General features: G+C 50.6%; 1 protein-coding gene across 1 annotated transcript in view; it reads right to left on the reverse strand.

Annotated features, from left to right (window-relative positions):
* Col4a2 (collagen type IV alpha 2 chain) overlaps positions 1 to 20,320 on the reverse strand; it is a 135,853-nt gene that overhangs the window by 14,140 nt on the left and 101,393 nt on the right. The window contains exons 18-32 of the mRNA NM_001427256.1: positions 19,583 to 19,649; positions 18,940 to 19,050; positions 18,373 to 18,522; positions 14,236 to 14,328; positions 13,574 to 13,728; positions 11,041 to 11,113; positions 10,846 to 10,952; positions 9,171 to 9,372; positions 8,792 to 8,851; positions 7,522 to 7,578; positions 6,902 to 7,009; positions 5,389 to 5,610; positions 3,480 to 3,641; positions 1,645 to 1,815; positions 723 to 866 (exon numbers count right to left, since the gene is read on the reverse strand). Of these exons, the coding sequence (NP_001414185.1) occupies positions 723 to 866; positions 1,645 to 1,815; positions 3,480 to 3,641; positions 5,389 to 5,610; positions 6,902 to 7,009; positions 7,522 to 7,578; positions 8,792 to 8,851; positions 9,171 to 9,372; positions 10,846 to 10,952; positions 11,041 to 11,113; positions 13,574 to 13,728; positions 14,236 to 14,328; positions 18,373 to 18,522; positions 18,940 to 19,050; positions 19,583 to 19,649 (1,882 nt within the window). The remainder of the gene's footprint in view (positions 1 to 722; positions 867 to 1,644; positions 1,816 to 3,479; positions 3,642 to 5,388; positions 5,611 to 6,901; positions 7,010 to 7,521; positions 7,579 to 8,791; positions 8,852 to 9,170; positions 9,373 to 10,845; positions 10,953 to 11,040; positions 11,114 to 13,573; positions 13,729 to 14,235; positions 14,329 to 18,372; positions 18,523 to 18,939; positions 19,051 to 19,582; positions 19,650 to 20,320) is intronic.

The following is a 20,320-nucleotide window of genomic DNA, read 5'->3' on the forward strand; positions in this document are numbered from 1 at the left end:
GCTCTCCCAGCACTTGTGCTGCAGTGAAGGCGAATCATTGTTCCCTGAGGCACTCCTTTTGTTGTTGTGTATTTGATGCTTCTGGGGTGAACCTGCAGCCTCAGGCTCGTTGGGATTTACTCCGTGCCAGCTGCTGGGCGCTCTGGCCCTGTGCTCTGCACCTGGTAGCCTTGTGCTCCCTGCCCAGCCGCTGTGTGCTCTGCTCCTGCAGATGCCTTTTATTTTTTAGACATTGTTATTTAGACACATGGTTTCACTAAGTTCTTCAGGCTGGCCTGGGGCACACCTTATAGCCCATCCAGGCCTTGAACTTTCAAGCCTCTTGCCTGCACCTCCTTAGTCGACAGGGTGACAGCTGTCACCATCACACCTGGCTCATTTGCTTGTTGATTAGCGTGCGTTGTACAAGGTCGCAGGACTTATCAGGACACACATGACACACTCTGATCATGGTTGCTTGTCTTCCCTTTCCCCTCCTGTTGGTCCTCTTCTCTTCCCGTCCTTTTTGTATTTTCATGGCGTATGTGCACACACATACACACATGCACGCTCTCACGCGCGCACACACACACACACGCACATACACACCCCTATGCATATATATGTATATGTACATATTCATTCTACATATGAGAGGAAATAATGATATTTGGATATTTTCCCTGTTAAGTCTGGCTTATTTACCAAACACAGAGACCCCTGGATCTTAAGCAAGGACATACCTTTAACACCTGGCTCGCCAGGCAGGCCCTTCAAACCAGGGACTCCGAAGAATCCAGCCTCTCCCTTGATTCCTGGGAAGCCGGGTCTTCCCTTAAGTCCCAACATGCCCTGGAAGCCGTCCATTCCAGGTGACCCTCGATCGCCTGTGGAGGAAGAGAAAGTTAGGGACCCAGCATGTGGGACATGTCAGTCCTCCTGGATCCTTGACACTGTGGCATGTCTCTCACATGAGAGCCTGTGATGACTGTTACCCTGGGATTCCTAACACACAGAGGTCATAGGGCCCAGCTGTCTCAGAGCCCAAAGAAATCAGGGGAAGACAGTATGAGGCTTTCGAATGGGCCCCGGGTTTGTTCACAACACAGGTAGATGCTGAGGGCTGTGCAGAGGTTACTAAGGCATTTCCAGTGTGTGTGTGTGTGTGTGTGTGTGTGTGTGTGTGTGTGTGTGTGAAGAATTTAATACTAGGGACCAGGTGTTCAAATAAAAACACCATTCTGAGATCTAAACCTGTTTTCAACAGGTTCTGCCTAGAACTTTATCTGTGTCAATAACTCTGAGGAAAAACCACCTTTCTAAAGATTTATTTTATTTATTATATGTAAGTACACTGTAGCTGTCTTCAGACACACCAGAAGAGGGCATTGGATCCCATCACAGATGGTTGTGAGCTGCCATGTGGCTGCTGGGATTTGAACTCAGGACCTCTGGAAGAGCAGTCAATGCTCCTAACCCCTGAGCCATCTCTCCAGCCAGAAAACCACCTTTCTGAGTAAGGTAAGCTGGCACCCTAGGGTCCTGTGGCTTTAGGCCTGCAGGAGTGTGAGGTCAGCTTCTAGCCAGCTGTGGGGGCCCCTGGGACAGCTGCTGGAGTCAGACTCGGTCCCAGCAAGGGAAGTCCTGGCCTGGCTTCACACTTACCTTTCTGCCCAGGGATACCGGGCATCCCCGCCATTCCTTTAAATCCAGGGCTTCCAGGATGACCACGCTCGCCTGACACACCGGCGTCGCCTCTGTCCCCAGACACACCTTTCATGCCCACAGGGCCAGGCTCACCAGGCTCACCAGGCTCACCCCTGTCTCCAGGCAAACCTGTCAGAGAGAGAGAGAGAGAGAGAAGCGGAATTAAACGCATGGGGACAAGCCCTACGATGCCTTTGAGAAGAGAAATCTCCTTGGAGGAAAACAGAAAATTGTCCCAACAAAGATGAAAAGTTTCAACGACAGCCTGGGAGCCCTGCAGGGACAGGCTTCCTGAGGTCACTGTGGCAAAGGGCTGACTGTGAGGGGCAGTCCAGTGTGGCTCTCCCCAGGTACGGCTTCTTGTTTCCTAAACAGGGATCCATGGTGATGGGATGGAACCTATTGGGACGCTGCCAGCTTTGACAGGTCCAGTGATGACCCAGGGTTAGCGGAGAGTCTGATGTTTCAGGGCCCTGCTCTTTTCTGATCCTCTGCTCAGTCCTGACTAAGGCAGACAACCACTGTCCTTCCTTCCAAACCTCTTGCCACCCGGGATCTGGATAGTGAGGAGCTGGAGGATTTCAGATCCCTCCCATTTGTCAAGTCTCTAATGGCTCCCAGCTTGGTACTCATGGCTTTCTACCCTCTGCCAATCTCCTCACCCACACCACCGCCCTTCTCAAATGAGCTCTTAGCTCAGCCCTTGGGCACTTGTGCCTCTGTTCTGGTTGCCCCCTTTCTTGTGCGTCCTCTCCCCCACTTTAGTACCACCCGCTTCCTCCTCTGTAACAGGATTCCTATCTATTGATTCCTTGGTCTCTGAAACATGCAGCTCCCAGCTCCAGCCTCTGCCTGCCTTACCCTGGCCAAACACAAGCTTGTCCACAATGAGACCATCTACCTAATAAAGCCTGGCTCATTTGGAGCAGACCTTTGTGTTTTGTTTTTTTTTCCCTCCTGGATCTTTATAGACCATATGCGGGACTAGGGGCTGGTGAGCCCTTGGGAACATGTTAGCAGATGGCTCTGGGCATTTGATACTTTGTAAACTCAGGCATCAGCATGGGGCACAGGAAAGCTGGTTTCTCTGGGGTCCAGGCAGCAGTCTTAACACAGACAAGGTCATATATAAGAACCCCTGAGACCAGGACACAAGGAAAGGCCTTTCAAGCAACGGTGAAGGCATCTGTAGTTACTTCCCGATTGTGGCAAACCAGGGAACACAGGAGGATTAGAGACTTTTTGAAATCTAGGAGTAAAAATTCCATCAAGAACCTTCTCATTTGTCAGTGTTATGGCACAGGCAAAACCTTTATACATAAAAAGTTCATAATGAGCAAAGCAAAGAGTCAGGAAGCAAAGAGTCAGCTGACTTCTTACACCTATAGTCCCAGCGTTGAGACAAGAGAATTGCTTAAGGTTGAGACCAGCCTGGGCAACATGGTTAGATCACGTCTCACAGACTGTAATAAAATTTTGGGAACATTTGTTGGTTCACGAGGTGCAAAAGCGGGGGGGGGGGGGGTCAGCTTTGTGCTGAGTAAACTGGCCATTCCTGGGCTTGGCAGCTCAAAGTTATCAGTCAGTGCCCTAAAAGTGATTCCATCCCAAGCTCCTTCCCCCTTCCTCACCCCCCTCTGAATGTCATCTGTCCAGATCAGAGCAGGACACACATGACAGGCAGCCAGACCCTGTTTTGAAACCCCGTGTAGTTGTTGGGGAATGCTCTGGGAAAGACTGTGTTAGGCTGGTTGTAGCCCCGTGCATTCCTAGGGTGCTGGATGGAGTCTTACCTCCAAGGCCAGGGGAGCCTGGCAGCCCCAAAGGCCCCTCTCGTCCAGGAGCTCCTGGGAATCCATGTTGTCCTGGGGGCCCAGACAGTCCTGGCTGTCCCGAAGGTCCTGGGAAGCCTGGCTGACCTTTGAGCCCTGGCATCCCGGGCATCCCTTGGCTTCCTGCAAGAGTCAGAGACAGAGCTGTGAGATCATCCCAGACAACATCTACTTGGTCAAACTGAAGTCTATAAAAATATCAAAACGAGTCAGTCAGGACTGCAGTAAGTCTGGCCTCCACAAAGGGGAGCCACAAAGCCCCGTGCGGCACCGGGAGGCCAGCGTCTTAAGTGTCTCCTTCCTCTTTGCTAGAAATTCTCCTGTGCTGCGCTCTAAGTCCCTCCTCCTTCGGTTTGGCAAAGTAGCAGCCAGCCACATTTATAAATATTCTTGAGAATTGGGTAGTCATCAGTTAAGCGCTGCTCCTAGGAAGACCCAAGTTCACCATCCAGCGCCTGTGTAACTCCAGCTCCTGGGGCTCTGATGCCCTCTTGTGGCCTCCTCATGTATCTGCATTCGTACCCTCTGCAGACACACCCACAAACAGTATCAACCAACCAGACCGCACAGAGCTCCGAGGAACTAAACCACCAACCAAAAGAGTACAACCAAAGAGTACACACGGAGGGACCCATGACTCCTGCTACATATGCGGCAGAGGATGGTTTTGTCAGGCATCAATGGGAGGAGAGGCCTTTGGTCCTGTGGAGGCTCGATGCTCCAGTGTAGGGGAATGCCAGGGAGGTGAGGTGGGAGTGGGTGGGTGAGTGGGGGAGCACCCTCAGAGAAGCAGGGGAAGGGGGGGATGTGAGAGGAGGCTTGTGGAGGGGAAACCGGGAAGAGGGATAACATTTGAAATATTTTTTGTAACATTTGAATTTATTTGTAAATAAATAAAATAACCAATAAAAAATAAAGATAGAAAAAAAAACTGGGTCTCATTGGAAAAATATAAAATAAATCTTAAAAATATTTTCTTTGCAAACACTTAGATGGCTGTTTGAATGAAGAGTGCAATCATATGGGCACATCGGGGGGCGTGTTCTGTTCTCTTTCACAAGCTACCTGCTGCTCTCAAGGCTGAGCTATGAGGAGGAGCATAGGGGGTTCAGGGCACACATCCACGGTTGTGCTACAGATGACTGACGGAGCGAGTCAAAGCAAACACCAACCATTCTTAACGCATCACACCAATTCACTAATCTGCCAGTGTCCACACAGAATCGCTCTCCACATGGAGGCAAAACCAGGGACCTTTCAGATGGGGTCGGGAGAGGCGTGAGCTATACAGTAAGCTTTGACTGAAGATAGCATATATTGCTCCTGGTTTTTGCTTTTTATTCTTTAAACATTTTGCTATTTTTACTACAAATGTCAGTCCCCCTGAGAAGCACACTAACAGACTACATTGTTGAATTTTCCTTCACATGAACTTAAGTTTATGGTTCAAACTTTAATTTTGGCCGGCTGGGGTGAGTTCATGCGTGTGCATGTGTGCACATGACATTTTTGGTATGCTGTGATGTGCTTGCACATGTGAGTTCATGCGTGTGCATGTGTGCACAGGACATATTTTGGTATGCTGTGATGTGCTTGCACATGTGAGTTCATGCGTGTGCATGTGTGCACATGACTTTTTTGGTATGCTGTGATGTGCTTGCACATGTGAGTTCATGTGTGTGCATGTGTGCACATGAAATTTCTTCTCTTGTGTGCTGGGACCGAGTGAACACCAAGCAAGACCACATTCTCTCACGAGTGCACTGTGGGTTTCTTACCAACGCCCCTGAGAAGGAAGCCGAACTCACCCTGGGGACTGCACCTCGGTGCAGCTGGGGTGCAGTGTGCTGCCATTTGTCAAGTGACTCACCTCTGAATCCAGGTGCTCCGATTTCTCCTGGGAACCCTTTTAGCCCAGGCTGTCCTGGTAGTCCAGCATCTCCCCGGGCCCCAGGCTGGGCCCCTAGCACTTCTCCTGGAATTCCTCTGTCCCCAGGGGGTCCAGCTGGCCCTGGAAGTCCAATGGGGCCTGGGGGTCCATCTGGGCCAGGGAGGCCTGGGGCACCTTTGGATCCTCGGGGTCCCATGAACCCTAAAACAAGACAAAGGTGGTACCCACAGTCACAGGTCTATAAGATCACGTTCTGAGACAGTATTGACGAGAGGCAGGAAAGAGCCCAGGTGTGGTATGAATTAACTCTAGGAAGGTCGTCTCTGCAGCCTGAGAGCCCTCCCGCTGCCCTCTCGCAACCTGGGCCTCTCAGCGTGGGTAAAGCTCTTGGAATCCTTTCACTGTTAGCTTTCACACTCTTTGCTGTATCAAAACATGGATGGATGATGCAAACAGACCCTAAACCCTTGAGATGGTGGCCAGTGGTCAGTGAGCAGGAAAGCCGTGGACAGCTGTCCCAGGAATATTCTCTGTGGCACCGTGAGTGACCATCAGACTATGAGCCCAAGAATCTCATTTGTGTGGCCCTGGCAAGTTTGGAGCTTGATATGTCCACCAGGCTGGTCTCTACTTACAAAAGACCTGACTGCCTCTGCCTCCTGAGTGCTGGGATTAGAGGTGTGCACTGCCACCCTAGGCACCACGTGCTTACCCTTAACTGTCTACCCATTTGGACTAAGGAACCCCCCCCCCCACTTTGGGGAATGGAGAGAGAGGGCTCGGTGGTTAAGAACACAGGCAACTCCTGGAGAGGACCTAGGTTTGATTCTCAGTATCCACATAATGGCTCACAACCCTCCTTAACTCCAGGTCCAGGGCATCCAATGTCTTCTTCTAGGCTCTGTGGGTACCAGGCAAGTACCCTTACACATTAAAGTACACCTTGGTATTCCATGAAACAACAAGGTCACCAGGGCACTGAACTAATAAAGATGCTAATCATTTATGGGTTACTTTATGGGGAGGCTTTCTATCCACATCACCCCTTTCTCTGCTTCCTGGTCACCATGATGGGCAGCTCTACCCTGCCCCACCATGACGGACGGAGCCCATGAACTGTGAGCCAAGACAAATGCTCCCCACTGCGGATTGTTTCCTCAGGTGTGCAGGTCATGCAAACCTGACTGCTGGCCGGTAACCAGCAGTGGCAGGGTGGCCTGTTCATTCGGAACACTCTCAGGGGAGGACTGTGCTATGCTCACTATGCCGTCCACTGAGGAAAATCTCCCCATGCCGTGCCTCCTGTTCCCGTAAGACCTCTGCCACAACCCAGGGCAACACCAACCACGAAAGTCAAAGAGAGCACGGGCAATGGTTATCAACGAGTCAGTGCAATGTCCTTTAAATCCTGGGTGATAACTGAGCTGGGGTGGACCTGATGCCACACATGGGCCATTCCCTGAGCATAAGGACACAAGCCCTGGTGACTCACCTGGGGGCCCTGGGAAACCTTCTCGGCCTGGGTCTCCTGGAAAGCCCTTGAGCCCTTGTTCTCCAGAAGCTCCTGGGAATCCTGGGATGCCTCGGATGCCTTTGGCACCTAGATGCCCAAGGAAATCACAGGCAAGTCAGATCCTCAGAACCAACAACAGGAGGTGATTCGGTCCTCCTGTGAACCTGGTGAAGCTGGGGGAGGCCGGACGGCTCTCGCTGTATGTTCCCAGACAAAGCAGGGGCCCATTGCTTACTGTTTACATTTCTTTTGTTGTTGGTTGCTTTTCAAGACAGGGTTTCTCTGTGATAACCCTGGCTATCCTGGAACTCGCTTTGTAGACCAGGCTGGCTTTGAACTCATGAAGAGTTCAAAGGCCTTTCTCTGCCTCCCAAGAGCAGTGAGACTAAAGGTAGGTACCACCCCCCTTCCCCCACCAGCGCTGTGTAGACTCTTTACAGTGTGCATAAGAGCTGGCTTCCCTAGGAAGTGATCACAGCTGTGGCTGTTTCGGGACGGCAGAACCCCACCGTGTCCAGAGGCGAGCAGGCATTCAGGACCAGCAGAAGGAAAGCCAAGGTGGGAAACAGAAACCTCAGGCCATGAAGGCTGTATATTACCTGTGGGACCTGGGGGTCCTGGCTGGCCAGGTGATCCTGCAGGGCCTTCAACACAACCTGGAGACAGAGGAGAGGTGGGTGAGCTGAAATGGCATCGATGATGACACTGATTGCCTGGGTGCTACTGTGGTGAGAAGAAGCCAGGCAGACTGGCTGCTACTTAGGTCCAGATTAACTTAATGACCCAATTTCTCCTGGCTCTGATCAAAACAAAAGTTGAATTCTCATCATGGAAAGGAGTCAGAATATTAACATAAAGTGCAGATGAAGCCAGCCTGATAAAAACTGGTACTATGTTGGCAAATACTATTTCCTCAAGGGGGACAGTAGCCCAGCCAAGTCATTGTGGGCTCCCACAAGTCCAAGGACACAGGCTTCTTCCATTGGAAAACTTCTGTCAGCAGACGGACATGCTCTGTGATCTCTAAAGAAATCCTCTGGTTTCTTTGTGGATTTGACTTATTCAGAATTAGCCCCAGAATTAAATTTAAACCTGGTGTTGTGGTTTGATTAAAGCAGGTCCCCAAAGGCTCTTATATTTAAAGGCTTGGCCATTAGGGACTGGTGCTGCTTGGGAGGGATCAGGAGGCGTGGCCTTGCTGGAGGAAGTGTGTCACTGGGGGCGGGCTTTAGGGTTTTAAAAGCTCAAGCCAGGCCCAGTGTCTCTCCTTTCCTGCTGTCTGTGATTTTGAATTTAGAACTCTCGGCTAGGGCTGGAGAGATGGCTCAGCGGTTAAGGGCACTGACTGCTCTTCGTGATTGTGAGCCACCATGTGGGTGCTGGGATTTGAACACAGGATCTCTGGAAGAACAATCAGTGCTCTTAACCACTGAGCCATCTCTCCAGCCCGTACTCACATATAAAAAACTCTCCACTATTCCTCCAGCACCATGTCTGCCTGCCTCCCACCATGATGAGCGTGGACTAAACCTCTGATGCTGTAAGCCATTCCCAACTAAATGCTTCCTTTCCTAAGAGTTGCCTTGGTCATGGCGTCTCTTCACAGCAATGGAGCAGTGACTGAGACACCAGGGCTGCAGGTGCTCCTGGGGTCTAGGATGATGGTGCTCAGCTGGTCTCTCTGCTGAGTGTCCTTTAGTAGAGACAGATGTCCTACAAGCATGGCTAGTCTAGGAGTCACTCTCGCCCGTCTGCTGGAGAACACAGGCCAGGCTCCCATGGGTCGGGCGCCATCGAGCCCCACGTTTTACCGTCTAGAGTGGTAACACAGTAACACAGTCTCGAGCCACTTGCTGGCCCTTGTCATACCTGGCTGAATGACCACTTGCTGGCCGCCTCCAATAGGTCTTTTCACACCCGTGTCACAATCTGGAGAGACACAAAGAAGGAGGCAAAATTAGGGCCGATGCAAGCCATCGACTTCCCCGTGCCTGGGCTTGTGTTTGAGTGTGCACGTGTGTGGGCATGTGCTGCTGTGCAGGCTGGGTGTGGGTGACTTAGTGTGCCCAAAGAAGCTCTACATTTCTGCTGCCTGGCAGAGAAGATGGTGGGCCCAGGGAGCCTGCGGTGCACATCTGTTCCATGTGTTATGAACGAATGTGGGACATGATATTCCTTCCTGGTTCCCTGCGTACACGTGCACAGATCTAGAGAAGTAGGGGACACAGACGGGCTGACTCCTTCATACCTGCCTGACCCGGTGTTCCTGGGAGACCTGGAGGACCCGGGAAGCCTGGAGGTCCAGGCAGTCCGGCGTCTCCAGGGAAACCACGTTCACCTTTCGGGCCGGGTAAGCCCTGTCCTGGAGGACCCACTTCTCCTGGGAAGCCCTTGGTTCCAGGTGTGCCAGGGAGACCTGCGTCCCCTGGAGGCCCTTTGATGCCATCGCCCTGCAAGAGAATCCCAGTTATCTTCAAACATATACAGACATCCGAGCCAGCTGTGTCTTCCCGACTTCCCTTCCCCATTTCTCTGGAATCCCGCGGTCAAGAACAGGAGAGCTGGGAGAAAAACGTGTATGCAAGCGGCCGAGTCGAAGTTAGGACTCACAGCACCACCTTTCAGCACAGTGGAGGGTCAGCCCGGGAGACACACATTTATATTCAGGACCCTGGGCACAGGAATTCCAGTCCACCTGCTAGGATTAGCATGTGGGCATGTCTGCTGTTCAGGAGGGACGTGTGGTCATTAGAGGAAGGGAGCTAATTAGATGAGAAAGAGCCATGTGCTCTTAGAATAAGGGGCATCTACAGGATTAGAATGGGGACAGGTAGGTGTCCTGTCCATGTGGCCATGCCTCGTGGTGATGATTCCTGCCAGGTAGGGTTACTAGGGTGAGCAATGGAAGGATGACTGTAGGGAGTGGCTGGGCTGGAGAGATGGCTCAGGGGTTAAGAGCACACTGGCTGCTCTTCTAAAGGTCCTGAGTTCAGTTCCCAGCAACCACATGGTGCCTCACAACCATCTGTAATGGGATCTGATGCCCTCTTCTGGTGTGTCTGAAGACAGCTACTTATATACATAAATAAAAAAATAAAGTAAATAAATCTTTAACAAACAAACACAAACACCGGTAGGGAGTGCTGGAAGTAGGCAGGGGCAGTGCTCATATGGTAGGACCTAGCAAGGGATCCAGTGTCAGTGCTACACTTGGCTAATGAGATGTTGGGTGTCCTAGCATGCCTACGGAATCAAGAGGGAGAAGGGTACTTCTGATGGCAGGTGGGCAGGAGTTGAGAAGTCAGCCTGCTCAGACATCAGTTTCTCCTTTGCATTCAAAGGTAAGAGAGTATTACAGGAAGTCACTGGGTCAAGCTCTCTTTGTTTGTAGGACTCTTAAAGCACGTGTGCTTCCATATTTTAGCCTCTCTAGTATGTGTGGGGTCAACAAAGCGGGACTCCCCCTTTTAGATGGCCACCGGAGATCATAGAGTGGACAACACAAACTTTGGTTGTGAATAACACGTGGGCAAGCCAAAATGGGTAAGCCATTTTTTTTCTCACCTTACAACACTATGTTCTAGCTTGCTAGAGCATGCACACTCGAGGTTTGTGAACACCAAAGGACACTAATTCTCCAAGGGCTGCCTGGGAACAGGGAAGACCCTCTCCTGACAACACATGGGTCTTACTCCACAGAGACCACAATGGATATTACTCCACTGTTTGAAGCGTTCATTGTGCTTCACAGTTCACTCTACTCACTAGTCTCTAAAAACAGGACATCCCTGACCGAAACAGAATAGACCTGTCCTGAGCACTGGGGGAGAGCCAAGGTCAAGGCCACGACCCCTCCAATGTCCAAAGAACAGGAAGGAATTGAGGAGTGGGGCTGGGTGAGCTGCAGTGAGGCAACAGCTTACCGGAGGACCCGGCAGGCCAGGGAATCCATCCAGCCCGTCACGTCCCGGGACACCGTCATCACCTTTCATCCCATGCACACCAGGGATACCTGGCTGTCCTCGCTCACCTGGGAAAGATTTGCGTGTGAATCTACCCATGCAGGGACTCACAGACTGTTGATTGAGCCGAGAGGTGCTCACTGACGGAGAACTAACCTTTGGTAGTGATTGTTCTAGAGTCTCCCTTTACTCCTTTGGGTCCAGGAGCTCCAGCGATGCCCGGGGCTCCCTGTGGACAGAAACACGTGGATGTCTCTTCCTCCTTCAGACTGTTAGAGGATCTTAAGTCATGCGAATTGTGGACAATCCGCCTGCTGAAAAGAACTCTCTACAAGACCAGAAGAGACCCTGCCCTTGGGCTTCAGGAAGGCGGTAACGATCACTAGAATCCAAACAGGTAAGGAGCCTGTAGGGCAGCAGGAGGAATGATCCTTTGTGGGGATGGAGGGATGCTTAGCAGCATTTGGTGTTCTTGCTTCGGACTCTGGTTCAGTGGATTCCTAGCAACCACATGTGAAACTGCAGTGTCAGGGGATCTGATGCCCTCTTCTGGCCACTGTGGGTACCACATGCATGCGGTGTATTTCTCTCTCTCTCTCTCTCTCTCTCTCTCTCTCTCTCTCTCTCTCTCTCTCTCTCTCTCTCTCTCTCTCTCTCCACATCGTCATACAGGCAAAACACCCACAGCACATAAAATTAAAAAGAAAAATAGATCTGTAAAAGAAGATACAGTCACTTCCTATTTAAATGTGACCAATTGAGAACAATAGCTTCTTTTGCAAGGTGAACAGCCTACTTCAGGGCTCTGAGATTGCTGCAGCTCCATGGGGTAGAAACGGTCTGGGATTGGATTTTCGTGTGCTAGGCATTACTTCTGGTGTATCTTGGTTAACTATTTGCAAGAGTTGGGGAGTCCTGAGTGTTGGTTTAATTGAATGGAATGTTGCATGTGCTTATGGGCCGCCTTGTGTTAGAGAATTGCAGGGGAATTAAGTGTAGGTCTTGATTTATTGAGTTTAGAGGAGCTGCTGTCACACAGACGGTGCTCAGTGGGTGTTTATGGACTGACTCCTGTGCTTCAACCACCCTTCCAGGCTATACAGCACAAATACTACAACTAACCAGCCAACCAGCCAATTCACCATGCATCCATCCATCCATCCATCCATCCATCCATCCATCCATCCATCCATCTACCCAACCACCCACCCGACCATCATTATAAATGGCCAACCAACCTATTTTATCCGACAAACTAGTTAGGTATACGATCTTTTTAGATAACCAACTATGTACCACTTTCTCCCTCTCTCAACCATCCATCTATCTAGTCACACATCCAACTAACCAATCAGATAAGCAGCCACGATCACAGAACACCATTCCAGGCATTCCTATCTATAATTTGGCCAATCAATGATCCATTCATCTATATTCGTCTATCCAATCAGCCTCCTGGTCACAATCACACAGTTACACAGATCCATACACCTCCCCTGCCAACACACACACACACACATACACACACACACACACCACACCTCCTCCCAACACACACACACACACACACACACACACACACACACACACACACACACACCATCCTAAAGGATCCTTTTACACAGGGTTGTTATACACACAGACATATAATTAAGTTCAGGACAACAAATACAGCCAGAGGCTGTTGGAGAAAAGCTCTCTGCTGTGTGCACACAGGAGGGCAGCAAGCATACTTGTGCCATTTATAGGTTTCAGAAATACCTAATGGAATCCATTTGGCTTCTAGGGATGACTCAGTGGATTGTCCAGGATGGAGCAGCTTCCAGTTCAGGATCTTTCTAAGCACGTTAACGATGCTCAGACTTAGAGGGGGCCCTGTCTTTAAAACACTTTTTCCCCCATTTTGCTGTGTGGGTATAGTGTGTTTGGCAGGGTCTTGCTCATGTAGCCTAGGCTGGCCTCGCCTTTGTGATCACACTGGCAGGGTCTTCTGCACTAAGGTGAATCATAGCGTGGTACTGTGTTACTGTTCTTGATCAGCTTGGGTTCTCTTTCTGTAGGGCTGGAATGTTGAAACTGTCTTTGGCCAGGTGCCTCATGAACTTTCTTTCTCTATTGCTACAAAGATACATGGTAGAACAGCCAGCTGTGGTGCCACACACCTGTCATCCCAGAATGAGGCGGAAATGGGAGCATCTCCAGGGATTAAAGGCTAGCTGGGAGACAGGGTGGGGCTGTGTATATGTGCATGTGTATATGTATCTACACAGCAGTGTGGCCATTGGTCCGCCCATGCAGGATGGCATTCCTTAGGGTGGGCATGCAATGTTTTCTCTCCTACCTATCAGACAGTGGAAATTTGGGTTACCGTTACTTAAAAAAATGACTCATGTATAATGCCACTCCACACACAGGGCTGGGCTGCAGTTTCTTTCTGCAGCCTGAAGTGGAACTGCTGGGTCCTGTAATAACTTCATGTCTACCTTTCAGAGAATGAAGGCCTGCCTTCCATAGTGGCTTGGGCCATTTCAGTCGGGCATGTTAAAGTTTTCAAAAGCACATCTTTAAAAAAAAAAAAAAAAAGAAAGAGAGAAAGCCCACACGCCGGTGTGCGCATGAAGTTTGGCCTGCTTCCCGCACCTGCCAGAAACAAGGTAACGTTGGCCAGCAGGGGGCGCTCTTCTCTCACCTTGAATCCCGGGAACCCAGGGATCCCGTGCAGGCCTGGGTCTCCTTGGTCACCTTTCTTTCCAAACTCCCCATTGACGCCAGGAAAACCTTTGGGTCCCGGCAGTCCCGGGAGACCCGGGATGACCTGGCCGCACTGGCAATCTCCAGCTTCACCTGTAGTAATTAGGACAGGGATGCGTATGTTAAGCTGGGCTTGGAATAGCAGGGGAGAGGGTCGGTGAGGGGGGCTGGTGGGAGAAGGTAGCGCAGCCTAGACACTGAGGGCTGGGATTAAAGGCATGCGCTGCCACGCCTGGCTCCAGAATGCCTTTTACTCTGCATATACGTGGTGAGGTGCATATATCGTCGGCGTATATGTGGTCATGGGGAGACCTCATCCGGACAAAAGGCATTTCATGTGACCTGTACACAGCCTGAAGTTAACTTTATCCAAGAGTTTTGATGTGGCCGCTTTGGCTGCGGTGCAGCAAGTGATGCCAGGTGGATTTCCCACCTGCTGTGCTGAATTGGCACAATGATTCTCAGAAAGTTTCAGATCTTGGAGCACTTCCTTTACCTTCGAAAACGAATGAAGGGTTGGGGCGGGGTAAGCTTGCAAGAGGAGGTGACGTGGGGACTAGGTTGGGGTCCATCCTGACCTTCCCACCCCACAGGCCTCACCTTTCCATCCTTTCTGCCCTCGACCTCCTGGGAAACCTGAAGGCCCGGGGTAACCCACTCTCCCTTCTGATCCTTTCAGGCCAAACAGGAAGCCTAAGGGGAAACACAGACAAAAGCATTTGTGTGAGAGAGAGATTGGGTCCAGCACAGCCTCTCAGTCAAGGCTACCCCAGGTCCCTGCATCTCCAGACCCACACCAGCACCTCCAAAGACAGAGGTGTAAACAGCCACGTGGCCGTAGCCTCCCAGCGGAACAGAGACCACAGCCTGCAAATTTAGCTTTTCCACCAACGTATCGAGACCAGTGTCTTTCCTTTTGAGAAACGTTCAGTCCAAAGGAAGAGTTTGACTTTCCAGCCATGTGGCTGTAATTTCAAGATGGCCACACATCCCTTGTTCTCCCTCAAAGAACTTCCTCCAGGGTGTGGGCTCACAAGAATTAGGATAAACTCAGCTCTCCCCTCTGTCCTCTTTTGGAGTGGACACATACTTCTGCTCAGACTTTCCCACTTCACCTTTCACCTGACTTTGCACACATGAACACGCATGTAAACCTAGAAACATGGGGTCCTGGTAACTAACAGGAATTCTAATTGGTGCTAGGCATGGTTGACCTCACTGAAGGACTTCACTGAAGGGCCCAACGTTCCTCTTCTAGGCCCCCTTTTCCACTAAGACTCAGAGTTATTAATCACTTCAGTGCCCCAATAATTGCATGTATGTGTGTCAGGTGACCAGATGAGACTCCTCACAATTCTGAGAGGCCTCTGGGAAGACTGCCATCTGGTGGCGGACCTGAGGCTGCTTATCCAGGCGCCCATGGCTGGGACTGGTAGTTGAGCACCTCCGGACTCCTCTGCTTCTCACCGTCTCACTCTGTAGCCCAGGTTGGCCATGAACTCACGGTGACTCCCGTCTCAGCCTCCCAGGTGTCAGGATTACAGCTGTGAGCCGCCAAACCTCATTACTGCTAAATCTAGTAGTGGTCACAGCTCCAGCGAACACCCTTAGCTAGACAAGGTAGATGCTCGTGGCTACACAGGAAGTAGAGGGGTGAGAAGGCAGCGACTTCAAAGGCCTTTGCTCTAGGGAGAAGGTGGTGGGATGGTTTGAGAGCTCCTAGGGAAGCAGAGGTTTGTAGGAGAGGCCAGCGAGCATTGTTCTGTGTAATCTGATCTGGCTGCACATCTAACACAGTCTCTCACTCACCCATTCACCCATCCATTCATCCACCACGAGCCAGCGCCTGAGCTTTGCCAGGCAGCAAGCCAGGCGCCGTGTTGGCACTGGGGAAGCTGGCTTGCCTCGAGCTGACAGCAGGGATGAAGGGACACAGCTAACATGCTCAGAGGACAAATGTGAATTTTCAGATTCTAACTAGTGCCGTGAGAGGGCATCTGGGAGCAGCCGACATAGAATGGGTGGTGTTCAGGGAGGGCTTTCTGAGGAAGTGGCATGAACTGTGGCTGACAGAGGGAGCTGGCCAGGCAGGGAGCTGAAGGGCTATCCACAAATGGAAGAGAGGGACCAAATGGCCCTCTAACAGTATGAAGCCATGACCAGAGGATATGTAACAGGTACATGGAGGACTGTTGGCATGGATAAGGGGAAAAGGCCCTCTTGGGCTTTCATTCCTAAGGGCAAAGGGAGTCCTGAAAGGGTTTAAGGAGAGGCTGCACCACTCACCATGGAGAGTGAGGTGCCCAGAGACTCATGGATCCTGGCTCAAGTTTAGAAGCTATGGAGGAACAGTGAGAGGTACCAGGGAATATGTGGGCCAAGGAGGAGACTGAGAGGGTAGAGATCTGCAGCTCCACTCTGGGCTTTTTGAGGTTAGTTATTCCTCAGACCCAGTGCTGGCTGTTTCCTGTGAGAAGTTTCGCGGCTGTAGCTCAACGCACAGAGGAGAAATGGTGATGTTTTCATGGGGCTGTGTTCCATTGGAGCGTTTATCTAGAGTTTATGTAGGCACAGTGGGAATAGAAGGGACCAGAGAGAATTTCGGAAGCTCTATCAGCTACAAGAGGTGGGGGGGAGAGGGAGAGAGAGAGAGGAAGTGAGGGAAGGAGGTGGGGGAGAAAACAGGGAGGTCACTGAGAAGTCCTACGAAGTGTCCAGAGAGTGAGGACAGTGGACAGGCACTATGGAGTCGAGGAGAGCCTTTCCACACAGGCACTGCCTGTGTGCCCGTGGTCCCCTACAGGAGATGCTTAGGTCAGTGTTGGACTCTAGTCTAAAGTGTCCAGCCCTCTTGTCAGATGGAGAGAAAAACAGATCGTAAATGGAGGGATTCATCATCTGGACTTTAGGGACATTTAAAACCAGGACTGCCACTGAGGACAAAGAGAGATGTCTTCTTGGGAGTTAGTAAGGCCTTTATGAAGGCACAGTCGAGCCATGTAGATGTGACCTCTGTCTCTCCCCTGGGTTGCTTTCCTCTAGTTAATTCATTCATAGTTTTAAACAAGTTCTTTGGGATGTGGGAGATCTCAGCATGTCTTCCACCAAGAAGCCAATAGCTGATTCAGTCTGCTGAGTTAGAAATGGCACCAGCAGAGCCTTTCACATCTGAAGACAGCTGGCATCAAGGTTTGCTCTGATTCTGTGAATGACTAAGCATTCTGGCTTTCAGCAACTGCAGCACACAAAATAGGGCCAATACAGTTTTTGAGGGAAGAGTCCAAAAATTTCAGTTCTGAGGAAGGCTAAGCTCTGTGGGACTCCTGCTTTCCAGTACTAAGTTGCAAGGTGGATTCTAAATTGTTAGTCAGGCTTCTAAAGGCTAGTGATTGGCTACTTTTCACACAGGAGTTTGCTGTAAGAGCAGATGATTTGGTAACAATGTATCTCACTGAGGAAACAGTGTAAGGACTTAAACTGGATGTCCTGAAATCTTTAGCTGATACATTTTCTTACACTAGTCCCTCTTCTGTATATACCCCTTATCTGCTTGTAATCTACAACAGGTTGCTGTCTAGATCTGCTTGCTTCTGTTAGTTTATGCCATTGAAGCGGTAAAATTCACCCACGAAGATGGCATATGCTTGTGACAGGATGGAGTGACAGAGACGATGTCCTGATTCATGGCATGTGTTTATGTTTTTGATGCATGTGAGGAGAACCCTAGAGACACACACAGGAAGGGCAGGCTCATGGAAAATTGTATGGTACATGTCATCTATAAATATTTTCCTGTCAATATTAACAAATATGACTCAGATCATAAAAGCTACTTTTAGCATAATAGAAAACATTAAAGATAGCTTTGCTCAAATGCATCATCCAAGAAAATATCAACACTTGCAGCTTTTCAGACAAATGCGCTATCTTCCAAGTGATAGGAAACTGGGCAAACGGACTCCTTAAGTTAAAATGTTACTGTAGAATATGAACAGAGACAAAGTGACTGGCCTCTATGTGTCATTTTAGAGAAGTATTTCTTTCTATGGAAGAAATGCTGCCAACAATTTTCCTTCTGGAGATAGCGTAGAGAAGGATTTCCTCAAAGCAATTAAAACAGCTTCTGAACTTGAAGTTTAACTAAACCCAACACTACCCATTAAGTGAATAGATGCCCAGCCCCTTGAAGGGATGACCTGAGAAGAGATTGCTGGAGGTGATGTCAGGGAGTTGAAAACCACTTTGGAAAGAAGTGCCTACATTTGGATCAGTGTCACCCCCGAAAGAGAAAATGACCTCACATTTTCTCCCAGTCCCTCCGAAGCCAGTCTCTCCAGGAGGTGAAATGGTCCCGTGAGGAATTTTTCAACATCTAACGTGCAACTGAGTGCTACAGTGAAAGGAACAGGCTTTGTGGATGGCTAGTTCAAAGCTATAGCATGTGTACTACTCGTCAGTGAACATGGAGCATCATGACCTGAAAATGCTGACTGACTCAGGGACCATCCTAGCTGCTATGGGGAATCACACGGACTAACTCACCATGTAGGAGCTGTGGGACCACGAATTCTCTACTGACCGAGAGGCAAAAGGTGTTATCCCAGTTCCTGTGTGGACCCTGGGAATGCCCGCCACATTCTCATTCAGTAGCTGACTGGATCAATTCAGAACTGTCTAACAGAGAGTCCTGGCTGACACCCAGCTTGGTCAGGTCCCAGGTGAACACCAGCCACTCACCATCTGGTCCAGGTGGGCCTGCGGGCCCGGGGAGTCCTTGGGGACCTGGTTTTCCATCAGCTCCTGGTGGGCCGGGATAGTATGCCGAGGGTCCTGGCTCTCCCGAGAAGCCTTTGGGTCCCATCTCCCCTGGAAGGCCTCTCTTTGAATCTGAAACCCAAGAGCATTTGCAGCAGGTGAGTATCCCGATATGTAAAGGTTCTCCTGTCACAGAGGCCGTCATCAGGAACAAGCGTCAGGGTCTAGCTTACAGCAGAAGTCAACTTTGGCAACTTCGGCAATGGCCTGGGATGTGACCATTTGTTGACATCTTTGGACAGCACCCACCTGCCCCTCCCCCATCCCGGTTCTTTCATCCAGGGACCAGATATCACTAACCACCCATCGGAGTCCTAATCTAACCTTGCTGGAGTCACCGTTGCCTGCGCCCTTCATCTCTTTATAGCGAGACTACTCCATGAGAAGGGCGGATGGAGCCACAGGAAAGTCATATGACCAGCAAAGCCTACTGGTCCACGTCTGTATCCCCGAGACCAGGTATGTTCTGATGGTATGAAACTCCATTACCTTCATCTCCAATGGACAGGCCTGGGGGCCCCACGGGTCCAGGGTCTCCTGGCTCGCCTCGGCTTCCTGGCTCCCCATGAGCACCTTGGAATCCTGGGTCACCTCTGGCACCTGCAACCAAGACAGGTCCCTTCAGTTTGGAATCAGATCGTTGTCTAGGAACAGGCCCATACCATAGTAACGAGGCTGCGATTTACAGACCACTTCAGGCATCCAACTTCCCAGCAAGTACACTGTACACAGAGAGGGTCAGGGGGCTTTCAAATGATGAAAATACAGGGGGCCCTAATTCACAGCCCAGCAGGGTAAGATTCTGATAAACACAAGACAGCATAGAGACGCAGAGGATACAAAAAGACACGCAGTGGTTTCAGTGATTTGAGAGGACTCAGTGGCATTCTGGGTGTAGAAAGGAAGACATTTCCATTGCTCACAGATAGGGTCACACCTGGATGGTAGTGAGTGCTGTCAGCCAGAACCAAAGTGGCTGTTTCTAGTGACCCCTTTTGAAACCACCAGGGAAGCTGGGCTGTCTCTGAGGTTGTGCTCTGAACATCATTTTGTTTCACTTGGAGAACCTGCCTGGGAAGCTTATGACTCTGGTACTGACAAAAGAGGGTCCATGTGAAGCATTCGTACCAACCTTTTGCCAGGGATGGATGGGGTGAGTAGGCTGGAGGTCCTGGGGGTCCTAGTTCTCCCCGTTCTCCCTGAGTGGAGGCAGAGAAAGCACTGTGAGTTCAGCTGTCTGGAGTTCTCTTAATTTGTATATTGTCCAGGAGTGGACAGAATGTAGAGTTGGTATAATGGGGGCGGATTTTCTCACTCTCCAACCTGGACTGTCCCCATGGCAACAGCTCTGCCATGTGACCATCGGGAGTCCCTGCATCCCAGCCACCAGACAGACATAAAAAGGAACACCACAGCATGTGAGGATCTCCCTGTGAAGCCCTTGCCAGGGGTGTGGATGCCAGAAGTGGCTGGGAGACTGCAAGGGTTCCGAGCCTCAGGCCTTCATAGTACTGTCATCTGAGCCATCTGGTGAGGGGAAGCTGTAGAGTAGCCTCATGTACTCTCTAGATACACCCACGCCTTTCCCTGATCTCCACAGACGTGTCCTCTAGCAGGAAGGGCCACCCACAGGGCTGGGCCCTCTCCTAGCTACCTTGGGTCACCTCACCTTGTCTTCCCTCTCGGCCCTCAGGGTTAACCACACAAGTTCCTCCTTCCATCAGGAACTGGAGGTACCTCCCCACTGTGTTGCTACAAACCCAGCCTCCTGCTGCACAGTGCATGCTGAGGGGACTGAGCAACGCAACAGCACCCCCTCCCCCACCCCAGGGGGCGGAGCTCATCGCCTCTGCCTGTGCTGCTTAAGTGA

Source organism: Rattus norvegicus, chromosome 16, assembly GCF_021556685.1.
Source record: "Rattus norvegicus strain SHRSP/BbbUtx chromosome 16, alternate assembly SHRSP_T2T, whole genome shotgun sequence".
In the NCBI taxonomy this organism is placed as follows: domain Eukaryota; kingdom Metazoa; phylum Chordata; class Mammalia; order Rodentia; family Muridae; genus Rattus; species Rattus norvegicus.